Raw genomic sequence first — 27286 nt, 5'->3', positions numbered from 1 at the left:
TTCGGATAAAACCTTTGTTTCCCTTTCAACCAATCATGGCTCCTGCTCCTTTCCACCATCTTGGCTTGGGCTCTCAGCTGATTTCTGTAAACTAAAGTTAAGGCCTAATCAAACCATAAATTAAATATTAAAATAAAATGTTACTTTCTCCTTCTCAAGAACCTGCATTTACTTTCTCAGCATTCACTTTCTCAGGGACCTGCATTTACCCAGAGTCCTGACAACCCTGAGTAGATGATCCCAATCCAGTGGGTTTCCATTACTTGTGTACATAGACCCCAAGAATTATATCCAGGGGTCCAGTTAACAATGGAAGGAACACCTATCCAAACAGAAGAGGCAGTGATGCAAAGACTACTTCAACCGATATTACTAGGGGCAGACCTGACCGATTTTTAAGAAGAGTTATTAAGCAAACAGCAATGAGGATGGCCTTGCGTTGGGATAACATTGTGACTACCGAGTAAATTTGGGAATGGCTTCACGTCTTATTAGAGATGGGCTACCCTGCCCTCCAATCCAAATTCCTTATGGCCCTTTCATCAAAATCTAAGTGGTAGTCCAAAGGCTGAGGGGCTATGTGTAGTTCCATGCATGGCCCTTTTTGGGTGGGTGGAGGGTAACCTAGGGGGCCCGGGAGCAACCGTCCTGAAGTGTGTGGCTCAGCCTGTGGGTGGTTTGTGGGGTTCCCCTGTCTCCAGTTCTGGCAAGGGAAGCAGATTGTCATATGTACAACCCACTATTCCCTGGCTCTTTACAATATAGTATACTGTGTAGTGCAAAAAGTACCAGCCAAACTGAAATGCCCATAGTTACTTTAATACAGGGCTTGCAGTTGCAGAAATGTTCTGATTGCATTCAGTTGCCCGACCTAGTGGAAGGAAGGGGGGCAGAGCTTACCACTACCACGACCTGAAGGCACACGTACTGTGGCTGCTCTGCTTGCAGAGCCCAAAGCTTGGGCGCATGCTTGAAATCTACAAAAGCAACATGGTGAAACAGACTCCATGGAAAGAGGGAGACCAGCAAACGTGACCCTCATACATGAAGTAGAGAAACACTAGAGACACCCAATGGTTGGCAAGCAAACATAATCACACATACATGCAGCACATCGGTCGAGTCAGAACGAAGATTCAAAGAAGGCAGACTGCGGATGTTTGCAGAATGGAACAGGGGATCATTTGGGAAGGCAGTAGGAGAGAAGGCTAAAGAGGGGAAAGAAGAGGACAGAAAGAGGAGGTTGGGAAGATGAGGACAGAGGAGTGGAGAAACATCAAAGGAGAGATGGAGCAGGTTGGGCAGTTGGGTCTAGATGAGGATAGGAGGGCTGTCAAAGAAGAGATGAGAGTGCAAAGAAGGAGAGGTGGAACATGATTAGTGGGGTAAAGGATGTTCAGAGAACACAAGAGGAAGAAAGTAGGGATGACTGCAGGGAGGAGCGTGGGAGAAGTAGTAGGCAGATAAAGGGTAGCATCAGATATAGAGGAAAAGGAGAAGAGGTTAGAGAGTATATCAAGTCAGGACCCGGAAAGTCAGAGGAAGAGAAAGAGGTAAACTCTTTGCTAAAGAGGGGTCAACCTGGGGACATTTGAAGGAACACGCATGGATGAGGCTTAGAGGAGTTGCCCGAGGAGATTAGGATGAAAAAGGAAGCAAGCAGGACAGGGTAAAGAGCAGGTTCCTTCAGGAACAAAGACATAGTCGAGCATTGAGGATAAAGAGAGCGGTTTGAAGGACAGTAGTGCTGGGAGTTTAAGACATGGAGGGCCCTGTGCAAACACCAGTGAAGGTTCCAGTTTGGAAATTGTCTGTAGAAAGCTCTGGCACTTTGAAAAAGTTCAGAAAGACGATGTTTGACAATTACCCATTGGAACCTGCAGGAGGCAGTTCTCTTGTTTTGTACTGACACAGCTAGAAACCCACAGAGGAGCCACAGAACTACAGTATATTGAGGCCTAAGAAACTATGAGTGACCAGGAAAGTGCTGTGAACTTCCCAAGAGACCATTTGTCTTTTGTGGAATGAAGTGGTTGGGGTTTTGTTGTGACAACTTACTTAAGGCCTGCGCCCAAATTTGAATTGTAAATACTCAGGTGTCACACATGGGTGAGGAAAAGAAGAGGCAAAGACCCCTACCTCTATTTGATAAACAAATGAAAAGTTTCCTCACCACAGAAAAATGCGCCACACACTTGATTTTGTTTCAAAAACCTTGGTGTTGATTTTTAATCATATCACACAAAAGTTTAGTCACAAACGATAATGTACTTTGGATTACACGTGTTTCAGCACTAAGATGTGCCTTTTTCAAATCAGGCAAGTTAGAATTGAATCAGGATAATGGTTAGCTTTTCTCCACAGTCTTGTTCAAAATGTGTGTGGGTCAATCCCTCCTCAAAAGTGATGGCTCTGTCTCCTCGCGTCGGCCAATGATCCTCCCCATTCCAACCATGGGCCCAACATCCACAGGCTCAGGGAGGTACCCCACATAAGGGGTCACCCTCCTCAAGGTGACTAGGCAGGGGGCTTTCTCTCAGCTTATATTTACAAAGAAATATTTATATGACACTGGGGCATTGGTAGCAAAAGAAAACAATTTATTTAATTTATTTTTTATTTTTGCGTATAGTGTAGGTATTTAAAACCTGAACTCTTGTGTCAGGCAGGGATCAGTAGTCACAGCGAACTGGCTGGCCCACTCAGCATCTAGCAATTGCCAAGTTCAATCCCTTCTTGGTGACCAATGCTGGCAGTGGAACCATTAAGTTCCAGCATTACAATCTCTACAGCTGTTGAAATGGTCAACTGTTGATTGACATGTGCCCCCTTCTAGATGACCAGTGCTATTTGCCTTTGACCTTTTCCATCACCACACAGTAGTAATAACGACATAACTGCTCAAATTATTAATATTTTATTTTAAGTATTGGCTATGCAGTGATTTTAATGAAAATAAAATAACGAATGCAATGATAACGAAAACATTTCAAACATCAAATTTCTGTGGTAAGGGACAGATGTACTCAAATCTCTTTACAAACAGCAGCACACATTTTAATAGCAGAGTGGGCCTCATTACGAGCATGGCGGTAGCTACCGCCATGCTTGCTACCGGCAGTGCCTCCCGCGATTGCACAATAACCGGCCCATTACGAGATGAATGGGGGTGGGGAGCATGGATGCGTCGGCACCGTTGATAACGGTGCCGGCAGCATTACGAATTATGCTTGCGGGTGCCGCACTGCCTGCCAGGTAAGACCTGGTGGGCTGTCAGAGACCCGCGAGCAGAACTCGTAATGCGGCGGGACGGTATGAACAGTACCAGTGCCTTACCAGCACCTTCATACCGTCACCGCCACCCTTATAATGAGGCCCGGTGTGTTTTAAATATAGGACACTGTAGAGCCACATTGCAGTAATAATGAATAGATGAGCATTCCTTGGTTAAAGTGTAAAATCATACTTTCTACAACTGATCAATGTATCAATATTATTATTATTATTTTGTTTTCATTGAAGGCTGCTATAGGTGATTTCAGTTCAGAGTAAAAATAGAATTGAAGGAGAGGTTCGCAACCGAGCACTCACAGCTGCGTCCTTCTAAAAGTTGAGTGTTTAAACCTCTAAACTACATATAGTGTGGTCATGAAGCTTGTACGAGCGCACATAGGCTTGGTACATCATTGTACATAAGCTGTAACTCTGAACAAGCTACTACGGGGGGAACTGAAGAGTCCCCCAATGCTCTTTTTATTTTATGTTTATTTTTGTGAAAACAATAAGCCTCACACATAATAAGTTTGTCTTTTTCACTTTTAACTCAAAATAAGCTCTTGGGCATTGATTGTTGTTCTTCAATTCAAAGATGACCTGAAATGATGTAGGCTGGTGGGCATAAGTGTCCTTTTCCATCAGTATGTGGATGACACATTCTTCAGGGGCTTAAGGTTTGGAGTGACTTCTATTTTGTTAAATGTAATGCTTCAAAGGCAGTTTCTTTTATTTGTACGACCCGAGGTACGTGTGCTGATTCGTCAAAGGTTAGTCAAGGTTTCTACCCTGGGTGTTTGCTCCTCTTAGTTGGATCCTTCCCTTACTTTTCTTGCTTGATAATATGCTATCATGTTTCCCCACCTTTTATTTCTAGTTCCAATAAGTCTTTTGATGCATGCTTTGGTTATTTCCTATTTAGACACTGGGAACTCAATTTTCCTTCTGTTATACCAAACCATCAACATTGATCTGAAGTTGCGACTTCATTCTGCTGATATTCTGGTCATCGTGACCAAGAAATACTGTAGAAGCACCCTAATTCTTACGTAATAGCTTTGGCTTCTACTTGCAGCGAGAATTCCGCTTGAGGTGGCTTGCATTGCCCATTTAGTAATCCATGCTATTTGTCAACTATATTCTAAAGATCTCAATGGGAAAGAAGGGTCTCAGGAGCCATGGGATTGTGTGCCCTTAGTCCCCAAATCCTGATGTTCATGAAACCTAACAAGACCCTGCACTAACAGTAGTCCTTCACCAGCTTCTAGATTTGCTCACATTTTGAAGAATCTTTAAACTTGGTTTGGTTCACAGGTCTTTTTATGCTGCAGTGAATGAGCTGTGTTGTCTGGTTGATGCTGAGCTCTTTCATTACATCTCATGTTTAGTCTAATTGAATATGATTTTATGGTTGTTTAAATTGCTTTTCTATTACTTCAGAGTGCACTGATGTGCCCAGTTGTGATATTTGCCCTTTCAAAAAATGTTAAATAAATGTACTATACTCCAGCACATTGCTCAGTCCTATTTACTGTATTTTACTCCATGGTTATTGTGTTGTTGCATCATAACAAGGTTCGCTAGACATATGGAATGACTTGGTGGTCTCACAGCTTCAAGGTGCATGTATTAACTGCGCCTCTTGCTAATGTAAGGATGTCGAGTTTCTCTGGTGTCTGAGAAATGTAAAAAGTCATGTTTAACTCTTTATCTCCTTTTCATCCCTCTTATCCCAGGGCCGTCTGGAGATGTGGGTGGACATGTTTCCAATGGATATGCCAGCTCCAGGCCCAGCCATCGACATTTCACCTAGGAAGCCAAAGAGGTACTTAACAATTTGGAAAATGATGGGCCCAAAGGCGTGCCCTTTCCAATACAGACCATAATCTGTCTCAGTTTCTTGCCCATACCTAAGATCATCAGACACCATAGTTGATTTTTTTCCATAAAAAGGGGTAGGAAACATGCCGAAACATACATCCCATAATGTATTTATTGAAACAGGAGCAAACCTGATTCAAACTCCAAAGTCCAAAGTAATCTTTGGCATCCTCCCCTTCTGGCCTCCACATGCCGCACCTGCGGGTATTTAGTTTTCCAATGAGATAGAACAAAACCGACAATACTTAACCACGGATGCCCATAAGGGCAACAAACATTGTCCATCAGAGCAGCGTAATTAAATAAAATGCTGTTCAAATTCAGTAAAGCTCCTGCTAAAGCACACTACTAATGATATTTGAATGTATTTCACAAACAGATGAGAATATTACCCATCTATGTCACAAAAGGTGCCACCATTGATGTTTGGGTGCATTAGTTAGACTAGTAAGCATTGTGCACAATATTCTGACAGGAATGATACAGTGTGTGTGAGAGTCACGGGCCAATTAGTTGCACAGTATGATCTGGCCTGTAACACTAAGAATGAGGTATGGCATGTGGTGGGAGGGGCCCTGACAATAATGTGCAGGTCCACTCTTTAGGCCTCAGAAAGAAGCAGAATGGGGGGCTTCATCTCGCATTACAAACACTGTCACTGCATTCATCCCACCCGTAAATCACTTAGATCATTGCCTGTTATTCAGTGTAGAACACCCTAGTAGTGAGCCCAAAAGGAAGGGTTATAGCTTTTGTTAAGGCCTTCTTGGAGAGAAGCGGCACTATGGCATGGCCTATGAGCTCACCAGGCTGTTTTGTGAAACTGCAGTTCGCACTAACAAGTTCTTCTGCTTCTCCAGGTGCATCACTCACTATTTGTCATGAGTCTTATCTTACCCTCATTGAAAACTATCTGTCATTTGGAAGCTTAAAGTACACATTCCTTGGCTCTGGGAATTCTGAGGAATATTTGGCTCTCATCTGGCTGTAAGAAATAGTATTTGCTCACCTAACAATGTAACCAATCAAAATGAACAATGCCACATTTTATTGACCATTTCATGACCAAGGCGATCAAAAATGTTCATGTTACTGCTATGTGAATGGATATGGGATTTGTAGAGCGGTTGTCTATCAGAGGCAGGTAAGGGGAAGCTTGGAGTTAGCAGGTGGAAGAGGTTTGGGGTCTAGTTGGAGAAATGCAAAGTTTTCAGGGGACAATGAAAGGAGAGATGGTCTTAAGTGGCAGGAATGTGCTCGAGGGGAGATACTTCCAGAGCTGAGGTATGTGCGCTGAAAGGGCACAACAACCACTACAGGCCTGACATGACCCACGAGCAGAGAAAGGAAGTGAAGTACTGGAGCGAAGAATGTGGCCAGGAGCAAAGTGATCAATCTCAGAAGACAGAAAATGAGGTCCAAGACAATGATGCAGAGGACCTTAAAATGAATCCAAAAGCGTTTGGATTAAAGGGGGAGGCAAGGTCACTTGTATACTGTAGTTGTGGAAGCCTAAATAGAGAGTGTTTCCATTGTTGAGTAATGCTGAAACGGGAAGTGTCTGTGATGGCTCTCAGGTTGGTGGGAACAAAGGGAGGAGGGGTGCTCTGAAACAGTGTAATGTTAAAAAAACAGCTACTAGACACAGAGTTTATCTGAAGATGTTGGCATCAAAATAAAAGCTGAGATTGAAGATCTTAGCTAAACTGGGGCACTGGAGGGGGCTTGGTGGAAGGCCAAATGTGAGATCCTCACAGACCTGTCCATCTGCCAACAATCATAACCCCCTTTCAGATGAGTTGGGTATAATCCACTGGCTGGCCATACACTTGTTGAGTGTCACCATACAAACTTAAAAGAAGAATCCCTGGAAATCAGATCCCTCATTTAAAAAGTGGAAGATCTGAGTATTGACTGCATATGAGTAAAACCAAAGACCAAAATCATTGATGATGTTGGACAGAAGAGGAAGATAGAGATTAAAAAGATTGAGAGGCCACTGCCATGGGTGCTCCATATTAAAGAGGAGGACTGGAGAAGGATAGGTTCTGAAAAGAGGCAACATGTGTTCATCCAGCATAGAATGAGAGGAATCAGGTCTCCGCTACAACACAGAAGCCTCCCTCAAATAAAATGACATGGTCAACCGTGTTGCCATCAGATCAAGTATAATCAATGCAGTGACACTGCTAACATCAGATGAGAGGTAGAGGTTCTTGAGTGTATCTACTTAAACGCACTCGATTTCCTTGACCAGCGGATATTTACTAGAGGGTGTGAAGCATTTGAATATTCAAAAATCTTCCAGATCAGAGGACTGACAGCAAACTCAAGAAAGGTAGGACGGAAGTTGAATAAGATGCAAGTATCCCGCAGAGGTGTCTACACTTGTGGGATAATTGAAGCACATTGCAAGGTCAAGGGGACCTCGCCTTTACTGACATATGCATTGAGGATGGAGGTTAGGGAAAGAGGTTGGATACATGAGCAAATTTAAACAAGAGACTAGGTTATACATTGCTTTGCTGGTGATCCAAACTTGAGCTATTTCAAGGGGTTGGTCACTTTGTAAGTGGTCAGAGGAGAGAACAAATGAAAGGAGTGGGGGCAAAAATGCCTCTCAGAGGACATCATAGGGAGGGTACTAGCAGAGCCAGAATGTTCAGAGTTGGCAGCACTGATGTCCCAAATGGTACTGATTTTGTAATCAAAGAATATGAGAGATCATCATCAACCAAAACATGTTTATGCTTGCTACTGTTCTAAATCAGAAGCAGTCCATTAACCAAAAAGGAGTGCACCTGACCAAACAAATTGGTTAATCAAGTGATTAGGTACTTCTACTAACGAAAGTGGTTTTAGTCCCAATATTTGCCTTTTCTTTCAGTTCCAATGTAACATTTTCAATTTAATAGGTACTATTTTGGAATGTGACAATGTCAGGTAGATATCAAGCGGCAACTAAATATGTAAAACAATTGTTTCTTTTCATTTCTTCTGATGGATTCACCATTCACTCACCCCACTCTTTCCATAAGATATTGTCCTGTACAAATAAGGGTCTCTATTATGGAAATCCCTACAGGGAGCAAGAGAGACAGGTAGATCCAGTGTACTTCTCCCAGTACTGTAACCCCAGGGTCTGGCCTCCATTGCTCTACTTAACTGGCTAGAGAAGAATTGGTAAGTTTGGAGAATCCTTGGAAGATTATCAGCCACCTTTGTTTCTATTGAAAATAAATTCCTGCAGCGTGGCAGAAATGTGTACATTTGCAATTGAATTAGTGCCAAGAATTTCACTTTACTACCTCCATTTCCATCCATGAATCAACATTCTTTACAATATCCTTCACAGAGTATTCCAATCTTTGGTTAATTTGCCTATTTTTCAAATATTTGATGGGAAACTAAACCACAGATGCTGTCCCATATGGTACATAAAGGGGTCTTCCAAATATGAAACATAAATGTATGCTAGAGTATATTCAGAAAGTTGTTGAGGGAATTAATGGTAATTCTTTAATTGAAATTGATGAACCCCTATTAATAAATAAGTAAACATAATGTCAGTGATTCAAGAGGTCCTAGATTTGCTGAGGCCTGTGTTTGGTATGAAGAATGATTGTTTGGGTAATTAGTCCTGCTGTTCCTGATTAGACCTTGGTGGTGGGTAGCAACTATAACTATAACTAGTAAAGACAAGGTAAATATTAATACTATATATGTGTACAAGTGCAATTTGTCAAAATAGTGAGGGCTTTACAATGTTAAATAATTAAATGAAGAGACATTTTTATCAAACATTTCTCTGGTTATCAATGCAAAAATAATCACTGATGGGTCGGGAGAAGAGGAGCAAGGTGTTGACATAAATATGTAAGCGTTTACTTCCTTCCGCTCACCAAACCTCTTGAAGGGGCAGAAGTTAAAAGATAAAACACGTGATCAAATTGACTTTACAGACCAATCTGTATTTTGGACACAACATTTACTGTGAGTAAACTCCGGACCATATTTGTCCCTCCCTCCATTTTCCTTTCCTCTCTTGTCATCTACACATTTCCTTATGCTCTCCCTTGTACATACACATTGTGACAACAACCTACACAGCTTGGTGTTAAATGAACTCAAAAGAGTGCAAGTAGTATGGCGTCCAATGACATTATAGGCACTCGGTATTCTCGAATCGTTTTGCAGTACTGATGCATTTGTCTCATAGGGTAGTATAAAAAATTACATGGAATTTGGTTCTTACATCCCATAAATAGGATTGCTTTTTTTGTTGGGGTTCTTAATGCATATTGTAAGAGCTTAATGACATTCCTCTGTCTGAGCTCTCTTGTCTAAATTATGGTTAATAGTCCTGCAAGTAGAATTAGAGGTTAGAGATAATATTAACCACAAAGCTAATGTTATCCTACTGTTGTTAGATCAGTGATGGATTTGCCATAGATTTGAAGACATGATCTAAACAATGGAAATAATGTTCACGTTATTGTATTATGTAATTCGTTAGCCAATGGTCTTCCTAAACATAGGCTGCTTCCAATGACTAGCTACATAGTCAAGCTAGCTATGTCTTTGCATAATTCCTTGGGAGAATATGAGGCTATTGAGCATTACAATAGGAGGAAATTCTGTCTGATTGTCTTGGTCATGTTGAACATGGGATTAATTAATTATCGGATCAGAGCCACTGTACCTATCCACATAGTGAAGTAATTGCATATTGTTCAGAATGACTGCATTTCACGTCTCAAGAATATCTTTCAAGTCAACTATTTGTTTGCACAAAAATTAAGTTGGACATGTTTGCTTTTCAAACAAATTTAGAAGATTGGTTTTAGCACAACCTCAAATAAATAGTCATGAAATTTTTTGGTTCGTAGTCTCCGGTTTAAATTGTATTTACTTTATTTTCGGGTTGAACATCCATGTTCAATATTTTGCTTAAAAATGAGCGCATACAGCATTCATTCTTCAAGTATAAATATGTCATCAATTCCTCATAACACCATATCACAAATTCCTCAAAACCAGTTCAGAGCATGATTTGCAGCTTCTTAGGTAGGATTTTGTTTACTGTATTTAAGTGATATTTATTGTGTCCCTATCAAGCTTCATTGATACTGTTTGGTATTTGCTGATTTAAGGCCGGATAGAGCTTCTGAAACATCTTTTGGGTTTCAAATTGTGAGAGCAGGCTTCATAATGCTCAAATATTAGATACGCTGACACCCTTGTTTGCTTTTGTTGACTTTGTGGTTCAGTCTTTTGTAGGTTCAATTCATCCCCAGGTGATTATTATTTAGTACCTCATTAGTATTACTACATATCTGTGTATTATTACATTTGGTGAGACTGCAGTGAGTGATCATGTTTTTGTCTTTTATGGAGCACAGGCAGGATGGGTTGCCTGTGCTCCAGCATCAGCATGAGTAGATGGGTTTCAAGATATCAATTGTTCAGGAGTAAGAGGGCTACTGACCCGCTATCTTCTGCGTTGCTGAGCCTTTACAGTTTGTTACTGCTACAGAATGAAAGTAAACTTTTCCTCTCGCCCTCCATGCTGCTGAGAGAGATCAGCAATCTAAATACCCACTTGAAATTCTTTAGCAAGGATGAATCAACGTCTCTTTCTTACTAGATTAAGCACCAATACATTGGGTTATATTAACACCTAATAATACATTTCTCATAGTTAATGAGATTCTGTTACCCAACACATGAAAACCGTACAATTGGTTTTTATGATTATCTTAGCAGTTGGAAACAAGACACAGCCCAAAAACAGACAAAGGCAGAGGTGTTGCAAAGAGGAAAGTGTACATTCTTGATTTCCCTCCTGAATTTTAAAATACTAGTATAGAAACCTTAATTTCTCAAGTAAATTCAAGATATGAAGTCAATACCCAACTTTGTCACTGAGCTTCCTTCCCATCATGTTCAGAGCAGTTGTGCGCTCCGGCCTCAAAACTTTGAACACAGTCCATTTGATGTATTGTTTCTACCATCGCTGAGCTTAGAAGTACAAAACGTATGATTCGTCATTAGCCCTGAAACAAAAAACATATGGATCGTTATTAACCCTGAAGTCACAGTTGTCAAATAATTCAAAAATATTTTAAAGAAACCATAGTTTATCCCTGCCATGCAAAAATCCCTTGGAAAAGGCTTCCTGAGTATCTTAAAATCCCATCCATCTCTCTGGAGTCAGGGATCTTTTCTTTTGTCCTGGGCAAAACCAGAGGTTGTAAGCTCCATGTATGCAGTTGCCCACAACATTGATTCAAAGGATCATCATTTAAACCCCAAGGCCCTGTACTAGCGTGGCTGCTGTCTTTTGCAATAGAGTAATCTTTTCACCATTCTTTTTTGGTATTTTCTGGATGTAGAGAAAAACAATGCTTATATTAAAGTCTCGGGATTGCTCGGAAACCAAAACGAGGGTTGGTTGCAATGTTTCATTTCAGCTTCTCAGTTGGCTGATATCTTCTGGATAGCCACATCACGTTCAAAGCCGAGTCTTAGTACCATACATAATTTGCAGTGAGCATGGGATGCATCTTCATACTGAGCCCTGCATGTAAAAAATAGAAATGTCGCAATCCGTATACATTTTGTTAGATGACTTGCTTAAATGGTGTTCTTCATGTCTTTGTTAATATTATAAAGAATTTAAAAAGTAATGTACTTATAGTTTCCCAAATTGTTAGAAGTTGACTATCCAAAAGTAACAAAGAATTCATCTGTTACTTTTGTTAGAAATCAATTGCGGGTGCTTGTTTCATGTACTAGTGAGTTGTGCAGAGCAAGCTGAGCTGGACTAAGAAATGCATACATGCAGTTCTGTTGCAGTCCTGGCTGCACATATCAGCCACCAACACTTCATTATTAAAATGCCTTGTAGGTCACACAAACAAATGTGCATAGAGCCAACTCTGCCTTTAGGGATTTCACACTCACCCTTATGCTTACATAATGATGGCATTTATCTACTAAATCTATTTGAGGAGGTGCTATTTCACCAGAATCATGGAAGCCGAATCCCCCATGAAATCCTATTGGATTCCATGGAATGGGGATTTACCACTTTTGCTGGTACTCATAATCCAGCAGTAATACCGCCGGACTGAGTGCCGGTAACCATATTACTGGCAGATTTACCACCAGGTTACCCGCAAACTTATGATAAGGCCCATTATCACTTTGTGAAGATCAGTGACCAAATTGTTTATATCATAGTGGTTCTACCTAAAACTACCAAAAGACATTTTTAACACCAATATTGTGGTCGCAAACCCCCATGCCTAAATGACACCCCTCTCCATTTGACATTGAAGACAAGATTAACTACTTTGATGTCACCTAATCAATTGCTATTTCTTAATGTACTTCAATTAAACTTATATCCAAAGTTCTTTTCAAATAGGCAAATGCACAACCTGTATTTGGAGAATAGAAAGACTAAAACTAAGTGTGGAGAGGGTGAGGCATGGAAGAGAATAACATTTCTTCAGATAGAAACAAACATAGGAAAGGCAGAAGCACGCGAGAGGCAGGTGGCGGTTTTAGCGCCATGTTGGGAAGTTCAAGATCGATAACAGGACACGCAGTGGCACATATGGAGGTGGAAGTGGGCTTGTGACAGGAGTTGGTTGGTTAGAGGGCTACAACTAAAGAAAAAGGGAAGACAGTGCGACAAAACAAGAGCGGTTGGGAGGTGGTGGGTGATGTGAAATGTAGGCATGGACGCAGCACCCGTTACTAAAGGTAGTAGGTGTAATGACTGGAAGTGGAGCAATGAGAGAGTTAAGTAACTGAGGTATGTGGCATTTTGGCAGCAGGGGAACAGGGAATCTGACCAGAAGATAGGGAAAGGCGAAGGTTATACTGTCCCTTCAAAGGGTGGATGTGACACATTAAGTATGTTTTTGATCATTGGTGTGATGTAGGCAGACATCACAGATGCTTTCAATCTGCTCTTTGCATGGAGCTCTGACACAGGTGATAGGGTACATGGTGCTCCGAGTGCAGATGGATGCTAGTCTATTTTTCCAAAGGAAAGGGAACCATTAAGCACATTTCTGATTCCCTGATGGTTTGACTATGCTTTCTTCAAGAAGAGTTTGACAAATCCCATAGGCATCTGAGTTGTTTTAATGTCCAACAAATGCAAGTGTGTTCCTGGTTGGAAATTCTGGATTTCTGGTGAGGTCTACACTACATTGACATGAAAGGTTTCAAACTTTGTATGAAAGCAAACATAATCCTTCAATTATTTCATGTTCATGATTTTTTTAGAATGCGAGTTTGCAAAACCCAACTATCTCCATGTTGCTTTAGAAAAACAATACTTTGTAAAAGGCATATATTATTTAGGATAAAGTTAATTGAGGGTATTAGTATTATTATTATTATTATTATTATTATTATTATTATTATTATTATTATTATTAACATAATGGCTTTGTATTTGATTGTTCCAGATTGGGTACCACTCAACACCGGGACTCCTGATTGGCTTGATGCACCATTGCTTTCACAGAGAATTGTGCTAGATTTAGAGATGACATGCCCTTTCCCTCCCACCTTGCCTCTCACCCCGCCCCATGTCCTCACCCCCACTTCCGTACTCTTGCACTCAATCATCATGCCCACCCTCCCGGACCTCCATGGCCTCGTCTCACCTTGTCTCGCTTCCTCCTTGCCAGATACGATCTTAGAGTGATAATATGGAATACCGATGAGGTAATCCTTGAAGATGATGATTACTTCACAGGAGAAAAGTCTAGTGACATTTTTGTCAGGGGGTACGTACAAGCGTGAAAATGTGTGTGCTGCAGGTGTGCTTCTGTGTACTAGTGTGATGCGCGGGCACCAGTCCTCCATAGCTGCTGTTGTCGTTTTTTTCGTGTTGTGTGTGTGAATAACAGAATTTTGCTTTTTTGTGCCTCTTTTTGTTTCCTTTTTGTCTTTCTTCCCTTGTGTTTCCTGTCATGCTCTTGCTATCTAGTTTTGAGCTGCGTATTATTATTTGGAACACTGACGAAGTGATTCTAGAAGATGATGCTTTCATGACAGGCGAGAAGATGTCTGACATCTATGTCAAGGGGTAACAATGACTGTCGTGCACGGCCTGTCCCCCACATTTCCCACCAACATCCCACGCTTCATATCCCTCTATTTCCTTCCCCTTGACCTCCCTCACTCAAGCATCCCCCGCCCGGGGCCATTTCAGATGTGCACCACTCCAACCTCATCACTGCTTGTGTCACTGAACTGCACTGCTCTGCACCTGAAAACTATCCCACTCCCATTTCTAGCTGGCTGCTGGGTTGCAATGTGGTGGTGCTGTTGGGCTACTTACCTCATGAAATTTCTCTTCAGTCTTTGAGGAAATAATTTGTTCTGGAATCATTGAGTTTACAAACATTTTGATAGGGCCTCTCTATGCTTTGAACTAGGTAGGTACCCCCAAAAATCCTGCATACAATTGGCGGTGAGGCATTAGTGCTCTGATGCTGGTTCTCATGTCATGATCCCACCTTTATTATTCAGCTTTAGCTTTCAGACCGCCTGAGGGCGCTTTTAATACATGTAATGGGTGGACGCTGTCAACAATTAAGCAGATCTAGAGCATGAAAAGAAAAGAAAATGGGACATTCAGAGCACAAGTTTTGCCCTGCTTTGGACTGGCACTTGGTCGCAAATAAACATGTACATGAGCATCTTGACTATAGCATAGTATTATTTATTCAGACAATCCTCTTTAAGCGAAGATTAATCATGCCTACAGCAAGGTCAAGAAAACAATAATATGGCAGGTTACAGAATGTGCAAGGATTGTCATGCTAACATCTTGCTCAACAGGTCTAAACAAATTGATGGACTAGCCTGCATCCTAGCCCTAACTATCTCAGTAATGCGTACTTACAACATTTTACCATCTAATCCCGCTGAACATAATCACTGTATTTTGACTTAGAGACTGGGCAGCTGCTGGTGAGGTTACTCGGTAAGGGGGCTCAAACTCATGGTATTAGCTCCTAATCTAAGAAAGGTCACAGCTACTTTTACCCACCTACTATATTTCCACTACATGCCCTCTCACTCTGGCATCCCAGCTCCTTCCACTTAACCCCACCCCTTCCCACTTACCTGTAAGACCATCGTATAAATGAAAGAGAGCTTTGCCTCACTTACATTTTCATTGCAGCCATGATGGTTAGTAGGATTTGTCTCAAACCACATGCCCATTGTGTGAAAGAAATTCTTTGCTGTTAGCACCTAGGGATGTTAACCCCGGGTGTTAATAGCAATAATAACCAGCTCCCAGGTGCTGTACCTTGTGGTAGCGTCCCAGGCATCCTCGTTAAAGGCCCAAGAGCTGCTATTGACTTGGACCTCAGGCCGTTACCACCCGGAACAGCCAGGTGAAATATTTGCTGACATGGCTAATTTGCTGTCTTAGGGTGCAAATTATCAAAGGTGTTTTCTACGACAACCCCTTTTATAATTCATGCACTAGAAACACACAGCATGTTGGTGATAAATTGGTTTCCGGTGTTAGCGTTCAGAAATTACAATAAGAATTGATATTATCCTTATCGCTAAAATTACCACTATCCAGTAATGCACCTTTGGTCTTAGGCTGTGCAAATAGCATGGTTTCTGCTTGCCAGCCATTTTGAAAAGTCACTTCTGGATTTGTGTTGGCTTTCATAGTGGGCAGGTGGGCCACTCTTGCTTTGTGAAACATGTGCATTAAGAAAACAAATTTGACACCTTCTAGCCACAGTTGTCTTTAGTGAGGGGAATACAGCAAATTAATAAAGTTTATGAGTACTAGAAAATGATGAGTTAGTTCAAAGAAGCCATGTTTGCAGTGGATTGGCTTATCAACCACACATACTTCTGTCTCAAAGATACAAGATGAACACTGCTTAATTACTATTGAACTAAAGCAAGGCCATGGAGTGTAGTAAATAGCACAGGGACAAGATGTTGTAAACTCACTGGTTTCTCTAGGTGAGGTTCATGGGTGAAAAACATCCTCAACACCTGAAGCAGAGGCCCTTCAAGGCTACTCTGCACTACCGCATACATCTCTAGAGTCAACTACCGACCACTGCAAGGGCTTATTTTCAATTCACTTCGGCTTCTGTGTCACAGTGGACTCCCACTTAAAACTACAAGACATTGCTTGCAACATGATTTCAAATTATCAACAGCTATTGAACCCTCAGCACTGGAGAGGTCTTTCATGTCCTGGTACCACCGCACAATCCAGCCAGCTAGAAATGCCCTTGGAGGAGGGTCTGACTGCACACAGTGTGCTTCATGTGTTTGCACCATTACCGTCCCTGCGAGAGAGCGCTGTGTGGTGGGGGAGGTGGGAGGCAGGGAGAGCCGGGAATGGAGAGGTTCACCTTCCGTCAGCCCTTCTCACAGGAAGGTAAGTGTTCCTTTGTTCTCCATGTAACCAGTCTGGAAATGAATGCATCACCCGAGCACTGTGCATGCCGCTTTGAAGAGCACCATCTCTCTATTGTGTTTTGCTTCTTTATATTTCTGTCACTGAAGGTGCCCTTTTCTCTACGCGCTGGAGCATGCTCAATCCGGCTCAAGAGGCCCTTCCTTTATTAACTGTTTTTCAGCCCGAAGGGTGCATTGCTATGGTGTTCTAAAACATGGGGGTGCCTGTTTCTCAAAACAAATTGGAAAAATTGTAGAGCGTCACATTATCACTTGACCTGACACAAGGAGAACTGGGCTATTTCCCTAGCTTTGGTTAACCTGAGATTTTCTCTGGAAGACCTGTGATAACGAAGCTGTAGACTAATGTTTGTGCATGTACAGCCCCTTTCTTTAAAGCAAATGTCAAGAAGCAAATGTACACAGAATATTTTCTGGTACACCTCCTAAAATGCTTCAGTGAAAATGTTGAATCATATATATTGATCAATCCCTTCTAATCTTCCACATATAGGACTAATCTACGAAATATCTTGCATACTGTGCTTTGTAAAATGAGTCTCTCGACCAAATCTCTGTGCACATTTGCCGTGAAATCATCAGTCACATTTCCTTGATGAATTTCCTTGCCTTGCCAGGGCCCTCCTTAGATGATCAAAGCCAATGCACCTTTATGGTATATCATAACCCAAGACACTTTACTCCATGTGATGTCGTATATGATGCAAATGTAATACGTATTCTGAGATGCTGTGTATCCCACTATGCCTGTTGGCACTTTGGATAGTCCTTACATCGTCCCTACATCAATACATATCAATGGGGCAAAGCAGCAGGATACCTTTGTAACCTTTCTTTGTACCTAGTTCATAATTCATTTCATGCCAGAGGGAATTAGTCCTTTAAAAGAGAGCAGCTGCATCAGCATTTTGCTGTCAAAGGTCACCAGGAACATTCTTTGCAATCTAAAAACATTTGTTCCAATTTTGTCAGTCTTACTTTTTCAAATATTTAATAATGATTTAATAAAGACTCACGCTACACTCAAATCAGCTAATTTGGGTTACTATCGTGAGCACTCAGCGTCTCCTTCCATTGGACCCAATCAATTAATCCCCAGCCAAGATGACACGCAGATGTGCATTTTGGTCGCATGTATCAACTGAACGTAAACTCTACCACACTGGTCAACTTTTAACGCAGTCGCAATGATGTTACTGTGTAACTTTCAGAGACTTACTCTCTCTGTCTTAACTTTCAAAAACTGTGGTACACATTAGATATCAGCAATTTTGTTTTCGCTCCTGGTACAAGAATTCAATCGTTTGTTTAATGACCAACCCCATTAACACTGCATTCACCTTTATCTTGAATCTCTTGATTTGGATCCTCCTTACCGAAACAACCTGATCTCTTGCAATGGAAAAATGATATGTAAAACAGATTAGTTGCTGAATTGGAAAACAGTTTTGATCCTGCATGAATTGAGCTTTGGCCAATTGTTTCTACTCTACAATATTTGTTTGCATCCCTTATGGACCTCAATCTTTTCGAGATTCAAGGAGCGTATACTTACCAATGATCATTGCAGGAGTGAACAATAGACTTAGCATGTTTTATCCCCAAGAAACCTATGGGTTTTCTATTTTTCTTATGGCATGTCTGAGTTTTCTTACAAACATTTGCCTGACCTCCATTTTACCAGCTTTGTCACCTGGTGTCCAATCCCAGGCCTGACTTTGATCTGATGCGTAAACAGCTCCCTGCACCAAACTGAAAGAAACACCCTGGACTTCCACTATGGCAATCAGGAAGCCCATCTATCTAATCAGCAACGCAGGTGGTCCTCTGGGCTGCAGGCAAACCACTGCTCTTTTTGTTATTCAGGCATTTGCAGCAGGATTGCAAGCTTCTATTGCCTCTAAGCATGACAGGTGCAAAGTTTGAATTGAATGATTAATATCAGGAGAAAGGTGGATGAAATCATCAGGATCTTCCTAATTGTCTGAGAACAGGTTTAGATGATTTTCTGTATACTTCATATATTGATATATACTGATAAAGATGTATATTATATATAGTTTGTATTTTGAATGTACTTACCTCATGATAAAATCAAGTGTAATTCAGGAGAGCTTGCCTCCTCTTTAGATGTTAGCTCAGTCCCCCTAAGGTGGAACAGCGTATATCTATTGCATGTGACTGCACCTTGAAAATTAATGTGTCAAGTATTGCAATGGGAAATAATGAGTTTTATGTCTTGGTAAAGCTCTGAGTTTCCCGATGCCCTCCACACTGCATAACCCACACTCCACCCACCTATTCCAGACCTTCTTTCCGCTATGTGTCTCTGGCCTCCAGTACGGATGCCCCCAGTGCCATCTCCTGCCCCTCATTATGCCTCTATTTCAGGCTCTTCATCACGCCATGGACCCCCATGATACAGCAATCTCAGTTCCCCATCCACTGGCACCACTTCTCTGCTACACTCCTGGTTAGCATCCGTGGGCCCTCCGCTCTCTGTAAAGGGCCGCCTGGGTTACTAATCACCTACACTCTAAAACTGTCAACAGCAGTCTTCTACCACCTACTAATGGGCCGGGGACAATTACAGTCTGGTCCCGGGAGGATAGATCAGGGGCAACGCGCTTGCCTTGGAAGCAAGGCGATGTGGAGCAACACAGGTTCAATCCCCAGGTCCACGCTTAGAACCCTCTGGGTATTAAGCGCGTTATAAATAACCAATTACAATTAGAATTATTAAACCCCACTGACACAGGGTTTATAGCTTCGTGAATTATCTGGGTGCCCAAACAAATACAAACTGTTGCAAACGCATGCAGTTCTCATGTTTGTTCTGGGAGAACTGGTATGTGTTTAAATTGCTTGATTCTAATCAAGCCACCTCTAAAGATGGGGTATCCTCCTCTCTAACGTTCTGAAAAGTATAAAGTGTCAGTGAAATCATGATACAGCATTTTTGTGTGATTCCCATGGGTGCACGCGACATTGCATGGTCTGGGTGCACAAGAGCATGGCAGGAAGTCAATGTGTGTTCCTGAAAGGAATCAGCGTGAGTCCAGTTGCTGGGACTCCCAATCCGATAGATGGGAATACTGAGAGGGAATGCCAGATTGCTCGGCCACATCCTTACTGCTAGCAGACAGGTCGTGAAATCCACCCGTGTATCCCCAGAGCCTCTATTTAGTTCATACTGTCTAGTTCATTGCCCTGTCAGCATGCCAGTATTCTTACTAGGGTGGATGTTCTGGGGCCAACCCTGTTAGATTGCGCCTCTGTATATGTTCCCCTTTATAGTCTAAGCATTTGCTCTGGCAAGCAACTTTAGCCAGGGGACCCATCAGGAAATCTGTTTCTGGAGAACTCCAATGCCTAACCATCTCACACTCTAATGGCAGGTTGTTACATTAGACCCCAGTCACATGATAGAGGGTGATTGGTTACCCACAATGCAGACAGTTATGGTCACGGTCGGTTTGGTTTATATTGAAACCTTTCACAATATGCAATAAACATTATCGCATTGCGCCTAAACCTAAAACACACATGAAATTAACTTAATTCATGTATACAAGGTAAAATAGTATAGCTAAGATTTTGAATCATTCACAGCAGCAACGTAATACACGTTCCAACTCTCAAAAATTCATTCAATTTATATACAAACTTCATTAGGTTTAACACTTGGAAAATATGATCGCAAAGCATAAATCTGTACCAAAGGCATTCCCCTGAGGCTAGGTAATAAAAATTACAAAATGTAGGTAAAGCTTTCTCAAGTTTTCCGTATTTCGATAATAAATTAGAAAATGTTTAATTGTTTCGATCCTATTGGGAGACTTACATAAACGACACACATTTTAGATTTTGCCCAACCCTGTCTTGGGCCTATCATCTCCAGAGTAGGAATTAGGTTAAAATTGAACTTCATATAGCAAGTTCTCATTTTACTGCACAGAAATAAAGATATGTATTTAGAAATGGTACCTCTCATTCTGAATATTGTTTAGTACTCAAAATACAATGAGTAAACAGCAAGTTGATTGACTGGGAGTCTCCAATCTCTTTCATTGAGTTTCTTCTTGGTTCTCAATGGGTTATTCAGGAGTTCCCCAATGCCTGAGTCAATTTCATTTAAGAGATTGACTTGTACATCTACAAAACATGTAAGGAATGGGATGCATTTATTCATCACTGTCTTTTTAAATCTACAAAGGTGGACTAATACTTTTAGCAAATAAAGATATCTTTTCCAGTGAACAATTGCTTCTATAGAACCGGACTTTGTTTATCGAATCACACAACTCGGTACTCCAAGTCGGAGCCTCTAAGGTCGTTTTTCAGAACATTCCCTCCATAGAATTAAGAATAGGCCCAATATCATGGATAATAATTTCTAGACCATTGGACATGATAGGCACATGTTTCACAGAGTCACAATTTAAGACAGGAATCAATGAAAATGTACAGAAACATTTGTTTATACATTTCATTTGCCAAACATGGGTTTCATTTTCCCCTCTTAAAATGTCTTCTTTTTAAAGAAGATACGCTCGAGATTATAAAACCCAAGTAGGGGATGGACCAGATTCTCTTGAGCTTAATGTCTGAAATAAACCAGCTCATGCTCTTCGGTGATCACTTTTTTTAGAGAATGAAGATATTTGATTTTACTGTTTGTACTACCAAATTATTTTGTGCGCCAAACCTTGAGATTGTATTTAGTTTTCGTTGAATGCCCATCGGTGTCAGGTCAAATTAGTATCAAAGCATCTGCATAGGCTGACTTTAAAGTCTGCTATGTAAAGATTAAAAAGTATGGGGGCCAAAATATATCCCTGTCTTAGCCCCACATGAGTGTCAATCAAACGAGAGAGACAACCCCCCTTATTTAGGCTCACTTGAATCTTGGTGTTCTCGAGCAAGAGCATGATGAGCCTCAAGAGGCCCTCAGAAATGCCCCACAGCTTCTTAATTCCCACCATAATATTTTTCTATTTACTCTGTTGAATGATGGAAGCTATATAAATTATTTCCTCATACATTTTGTGAACACTAGCCTGAACTTGACACCATTCAGTGGGAGTCCCAATTTTCTTTGACACCCCAACTGCAATTTCGACAGAATGTTTTATTCTAGGATCCACTACTTCAGTTCCTTAAGGATTGGAGATTCAAAGATCTTACTAGCAGCAACTGAAAATGCAATGGGTCAATAATTCACACAGCTTTTCTAGCTCCCTTTTTAAACAGAGGAATTATTTAGGAGAGATGCCATGAAAACAGCATAATATCTGTTTTTAAAATATCAGTAAATAGTATTTACAATATATATGGCCATAGCTCCATATTGTGTTTAATAGTAACAGGAGCATTTGTGTCAGGCTCTGGTGCTCTGAAGTTCTTGGTTTTCTTGATACATTCTAATATGTCTTCCCCAAAGAAACAACCATCAAATTTGGTTACGTTTTTTCTTTGAACACAAGCCTTAAAAGTTTGTATAGACTGGGGAGGCATAGATCCATTTAAAATTAGAGACCCATAGAGATTCTTCAATTGAATTAGCGACCATAGAATGTACCCCTTGAACTGTGCCATTTAAAACCTCCAAAAGGCATGACACGTTTTTACCTTTCAAGGTTACTAGGAATTTTTTGGCTATCACGTAATATCAGCATAAGTTCTACACCAATTGTGATACTCCTGTAAAAAATATTCGTAGCAACAGCATATACTTTTTAATCATCATTTAAATCTCTTCTAAGCGTTCTTAGTTTAGCCCTTTTCTCTCTTTTAGCTATCACTAAAGTTACATTATACATATGGAAAGGGTGTTCTTGTCTACTACAGTTAGTTAGTTTTCCTGATAGCGATGCCAAACATTTAGTTATTGTTCCATTTATCTTATTTGAATTCAAAAGATGACTATGTGTAGTGAAGTTCAGGGTATCAAATAGCTCTGTAAGAGCCTTTAAGAATTGCCTGAGAGCTGTTAGATTCCAACTGACTCTTCTACCTCCAATGCCAGGAGAAACAAATGCTAAAAATATTTCTCTTTGAAATCTAAAAATATCAATATCTAACCTCAGAGATAAGTAGGCATGATCACTGCGGACCTCAAAAGATATGTTAACGGATTCGTTTTTTTCTAATAACTTCTTGGAAAAAAACAATTAATCTAACAATTATGTGGAATTGCGTCTTGTCTACTATACAAATGTGTCAATAGAGTTACCCATATGACTTAATATAAGATCTAAGACCAAATCCTCAATACAGTCTTCCCAAAGTTGGCCTCTGTTAATAATAAGGTGCTTATATTGATCTCTAATAGAATAGAAGACAGTGAGCCTCATTGCGAGGTCGGGGGTAGCCTGCCAATGTTACCGGCGGGTTGCCGCTGACCTCGAAATACTGAATTCGCCGCCTGACTTCCCGGTGCCACCGGGACATTACAAGTTCCGGCGGAGCAGGAAGTCAGGCGGGGGATTTGGTAAGTCCCCATTCCTGTGGCATCCCATAGGACTTTAGTGCAGAGGCGTGTTATAAATGCCATATCATATCAATGGGGACTCAGAAGGTGCCAGCGCTTCCATGACAACTCTGCCTATTGGGCCATTGCGCCCAGCAGGGTCAGACCTGCCGGGGCGCGGCGATCCCAGCAGCAAGAATTGTAGTGTGACGGTCCGGAAACAAGTGTGCCGTTAAGCTTACCGGCACCCTTATTTCCGAACCGCCACACTCGTGATGAAGCCCAGTGTCTTTAGGGCCAAAATAAAGAAGACACAACAATTAAAATCGCCTGCTACCTCCATGTTATGAAGATGTCTTTCACTCATCCAATCTGCGAAGGTAGTACACAATTCTTCAAGCATAGAGTCAATGCTGGTTCTTGCATAATTTGCATTAACAATTAAAGGTTCAAATATAGGCTCTTCCTCATGACCTTTTAACTCTAGGGATAACAAACCTTCAAGCATAGTTTCAAGAGCCCCAAGTTTAAATCCACTGCTAATAGTAGACCGCTACTAGGACGACCAATCCATCCCATGGACGCCTCTTTCAAAAACACTTTATAAACTTCTGCTATCAGCCGATTCAATAACATTGTGTCTTGTAATAGGATTATATCGTAGTCTGAGAAACATAATTTTGAGTTCTTGTGGTTTAAAATGGTATTATAATCACAACAATTTTAAGAGACAACATTCATGAACTTTTTATTAAAGATATTCTCTTGCAATACAGTTCTTTTGTGTTAACTAGAGCTTGAGGTAGGCATAACCAATCATCTTTTTCTTGTATCTGATAGGCCGTGTGTGTTGCTCCTAATCTACTACTATTACAACCAAGGTCACGTTTAAAAGTCAAGTGATCAAAGGATAGCCTAGGAAAAGCATGTTTCTGTCCCAATACCATCTTTTGATTATAGTTTACAGACTCCTGGGGGTTATAGATGTCTATGCCCATCAATCTACAACTTTCGATCTGATCACAAACCAGGCGAGCTACTATGTGTGAATGAAAATGTGCAATTATATTGTCGACTGTGTCCTCTGAACAATTGACCCATGTCTGAAGAAAGAACCAGGAATAGGAATGGAAATAATTAAAACATTTTAAGGAGGCGTGATCTGTTGCAAGCAACATGATCCTTATATAAAAAGGTAAACCCAAAGCCAGTCACTCTGCCAACTGGGTCCTTAAGGCTGATTGATTATTTCAACTCAATAGGCTTGGATTGTTTAATTGTTTGAGAGTACAAGATACAATTCCCATTGTATTTAACATTTAATGGCCCTCATTCCGAGTTAGGACTACACCATGGAGTAAATAGCTCCATGGTTGGCAACCATGGAGCTATTTACTCCATGGAATACCGGCATGGTGAATGGAGTAATTTCCGGTCCATTCCAAGGTTGGATGTACCGGTAATTCCCCACTCACCATAGCCCTTCCCCATCCCCATTTCTGCTCCCATAGGGCTCAATGGGAATGGGGAAGGAGGTAATTACGGCACCGTAAATTACGGTGCCGTAATTTACTCCAAGGTCACTTTGCGGGTCCCGTAATTTACTCCTGCTAAAAGCAGGAGGTAAAGAGGGACCCACAAAGGGAACTCGGAATACAGAGGTAAGGGATTACCGCCATCGGTGCCCTTACAGGCGCCGGTAATCCCTTACCTCCAACCTCGGAATGACCCCCAATGATTCAGGAATTCATTGTATGCTTAGTTGTTTCACTTCCTGGGCTTCTTTCAAAGTAATGTCAATCTCTTCCAAGTCTCCCTAATTATTCTGATTTACTGGTAAATCCAGTTCTTGCTGTGTAGATTCTAGCGGGAAAGGACATTTAGTAATCTTTTTTTGGGAGTTAAATTTGGACCGCACTACTTTAGATATTTTCACTTGCTTCTTTTTACCTAGTTTAAGCTCTAATACTTCTCATGCCTTTGTGTTCAAGTCGATAACTCCTGCCATGTCAGTCAAGGCCCTTCAAAACTTTCCGTAAGAACGTTTTTTGTTTAAATTGATAATTGTTTGATTCTTGATTTTATTTGACATTTACCATCTGTTTGGCAGGAGATTAGCCACTCCATGCACACCAGCCAATCAGCATGCCACACCTCAAAATCAACTGATGATGCATTGACTTCAGGGGCTCGCTCAGCAGAACAGTGGGTCAGCAAAAACTATCACCCACCTAATCACCTAACAGGCAGTATTGCTAGCACCGGTTCCTATGCACATGCAATGCTAAGAAAATGTGTGAACCTTTAAACCAATGACATTCTAGGGCTACCTGTTGAGCTCTGAATGTTTTAGAACCCCCTTGAGTCTATACCCTTTGATTCTACACCATTGACTAATCTGGCTTGGGCTGATGGGAGTTGTAGTCCACAGCATCTGGCAATACCATGTTTACTCTCTCTAACCACACACTGTCAGCCCCAATCAGAAATCCAAGTTGGATCATACAGATTTTCGGTTTATTGAAACATCCTTTTTCATCTGTTTCTGAATTTTCTCCCCCTTCAATGAATGGAAAAAGCCAATATAGCATCAAGCAGCAGTCCATTACACTGGTGTACCAAGACCCTTCTGGGGGCCCTTTTGTTCATATTCTAGGTGTCGAGCTGAGTTATGCACAACCTATCGCTCAGAATATAGGCAAACATGCTTTTCCAAATACTGCAAGCATTTGGACAGCGCCTGATAATATGATGTAAAAGATATTTATTTATCTGTAAACATATCTAGTATTTGACCTTTAACATAGCTTTGCTCACACTCCTAATCTTTCATCACACTGACAAACCCAGTTCTGTCAATCTGATTCCTAACATGGTTTTCAGTTAATAATTCAATGGTAATCTAAGGAAAGACTAACAGTTGAAGGGAGCCCAGTCTAATGGGCTAGACCAATGTCTGAGTGAGCTCAACCAGGAATGCATTTTAAAGTACATTCACCGGAATGTGTATCCATTGCACCTAAACAATTATTGTAGAGCATTTGCAGGGAAAGATAAATTATTCTCTTTAACCAATTAAGTCTGGCAAAAATTTTGCCAAAGAGCGGCCCACTTAATTAGAGAATGCCTCAAGGACCTGGGCGCCCACTGGTTCTGCACCTAAGCAGCTTAAGAATTCAGTTTACACTAATGTCATGTGTTACATTGATAGCCTGTGCTACGACACCTCAATTGATGCAATTATAGTCCATTGACAAATCACTGTTGGTGACAAAAGAACTGACCCTTCGTCTGTTCAAGCTAGATCTCACAGCAAGTGTTGTAGCCTTTGGCAGGCAACTTTGGCTTTTCTCCAGCTGCATTTGACATGCCTGTTACATATGCTGGTGAAAGAATAGGTTTATGATAGACATAGTCCCGAGGAGGTTCTCATCACATCTGCAGGTGAGCTCAGTCAGAACTGACGAATGTTCAGATGGCAATCCATATTCAGAAGCATTAGTTCAGGCTGCTCAAGGCCCCAAGAGATTTAATATTGCTAGCATTCATACCTTATAGTTTGGCTTCTTGGACATTTTCCATGCCTAAAAAAGAGCTAAGGAACTTTAAAAGAAACTCAGAGTAGCCACTTGACCAAGGTACATCTACAGGCATCATGGGAAATAGTGCGGCTCTCTAACATACACCTAGCATGTTTCCTGCATATTGATTTCTTGTGCTTTTGATTTTGCTTCCCCATCGTAGATGGCTGAAAGGCCAACAGGAGGACAAGCAGGATACCGACGTCCACTACCATTCGCTCACCGGTGAGGGCAACTTTAACTGGAGGTTCTTGTTCCCATTTGACTACCTGATGGCCGAGGAGAAGATCGTCATCTCCAAGAAGGAATCCATGTTCTCCTGGGATGAGACCGAATACAAAATCCCAGCACGCCTCACCCTGCAAGTGTGGGATGCCGACCACTTCTCTGCAGACGACTTCCTTGGTATGAATGTGTGGGCTATTCTTACACTCAGAGAGGCCATCTGCATTTTGACTGGGGTTCTATATCAATGAAGGATAATGGGAATGATCTGCAATCTCTAGTCACCTCTTGTCAGCTCCTGGCCGAGCAGCTATAGGCATTAGAAGTTACACGGTTAGAATAGGGCCAGTTTGAC

The 27286-nt window shown here is 41.3% G+C and overlaps 1 protein-coding gene across 8 annotated transcripts in view; it reads left to right on the top strand.

The window, feature by feature from the left end:
• OTOF (otoferlin) overlaps window positions 1-27286 on the top strand; it is a 1702209-nt gene that overhangs the window by 1585639 nt on the left and 89284 nt on the right. For 4 of the 8 annotated variants that reach the window (XM_069605607.1, XM_069605606.1, XM_069605604.1 and 1 more), the window contains 3 exons: window positions 5010-5098; window positions 14171-14269; window positions 26870-27111. In XM_069605607.1, the coding sequence (XP_069461708.1) occupies window positions 5010-5098; window positions 14171-14269; window positions 26870-27111 (430 nt within the window). Of the gene's footprint in view, window positions 1-5009; window positions 5099-13868; window positions 13968-14170; window positions 14270-26869; window positions 27112-27286 lie in introns of all 8 variants that reach the window. The other 4 variants (XM_069605603.1, XM_069605609.1, XM_069605608.1 and 1 more) reach the window with 1 other exon arrangement.

The sequence above is a fragment of the Ambystoma mexicanum genome, chromosome 4p, assembly GCF_040938575.1.
Source record: "Ambystoma mexicanum isolate Mex_15411 chromosome 4p, UKY_AmexF1_1, whole genome shotgun sequence".
NCBI classification, from domain to species: Eukaryota; Metazoa; Chordata; class Amphibia; order Caudata; family Ambystomatidae; genus Ambystoma; species Ambystoma mexicanum.
This window is presented reverse-complemented; position numbering and strand designations above follow the sequence as displayed.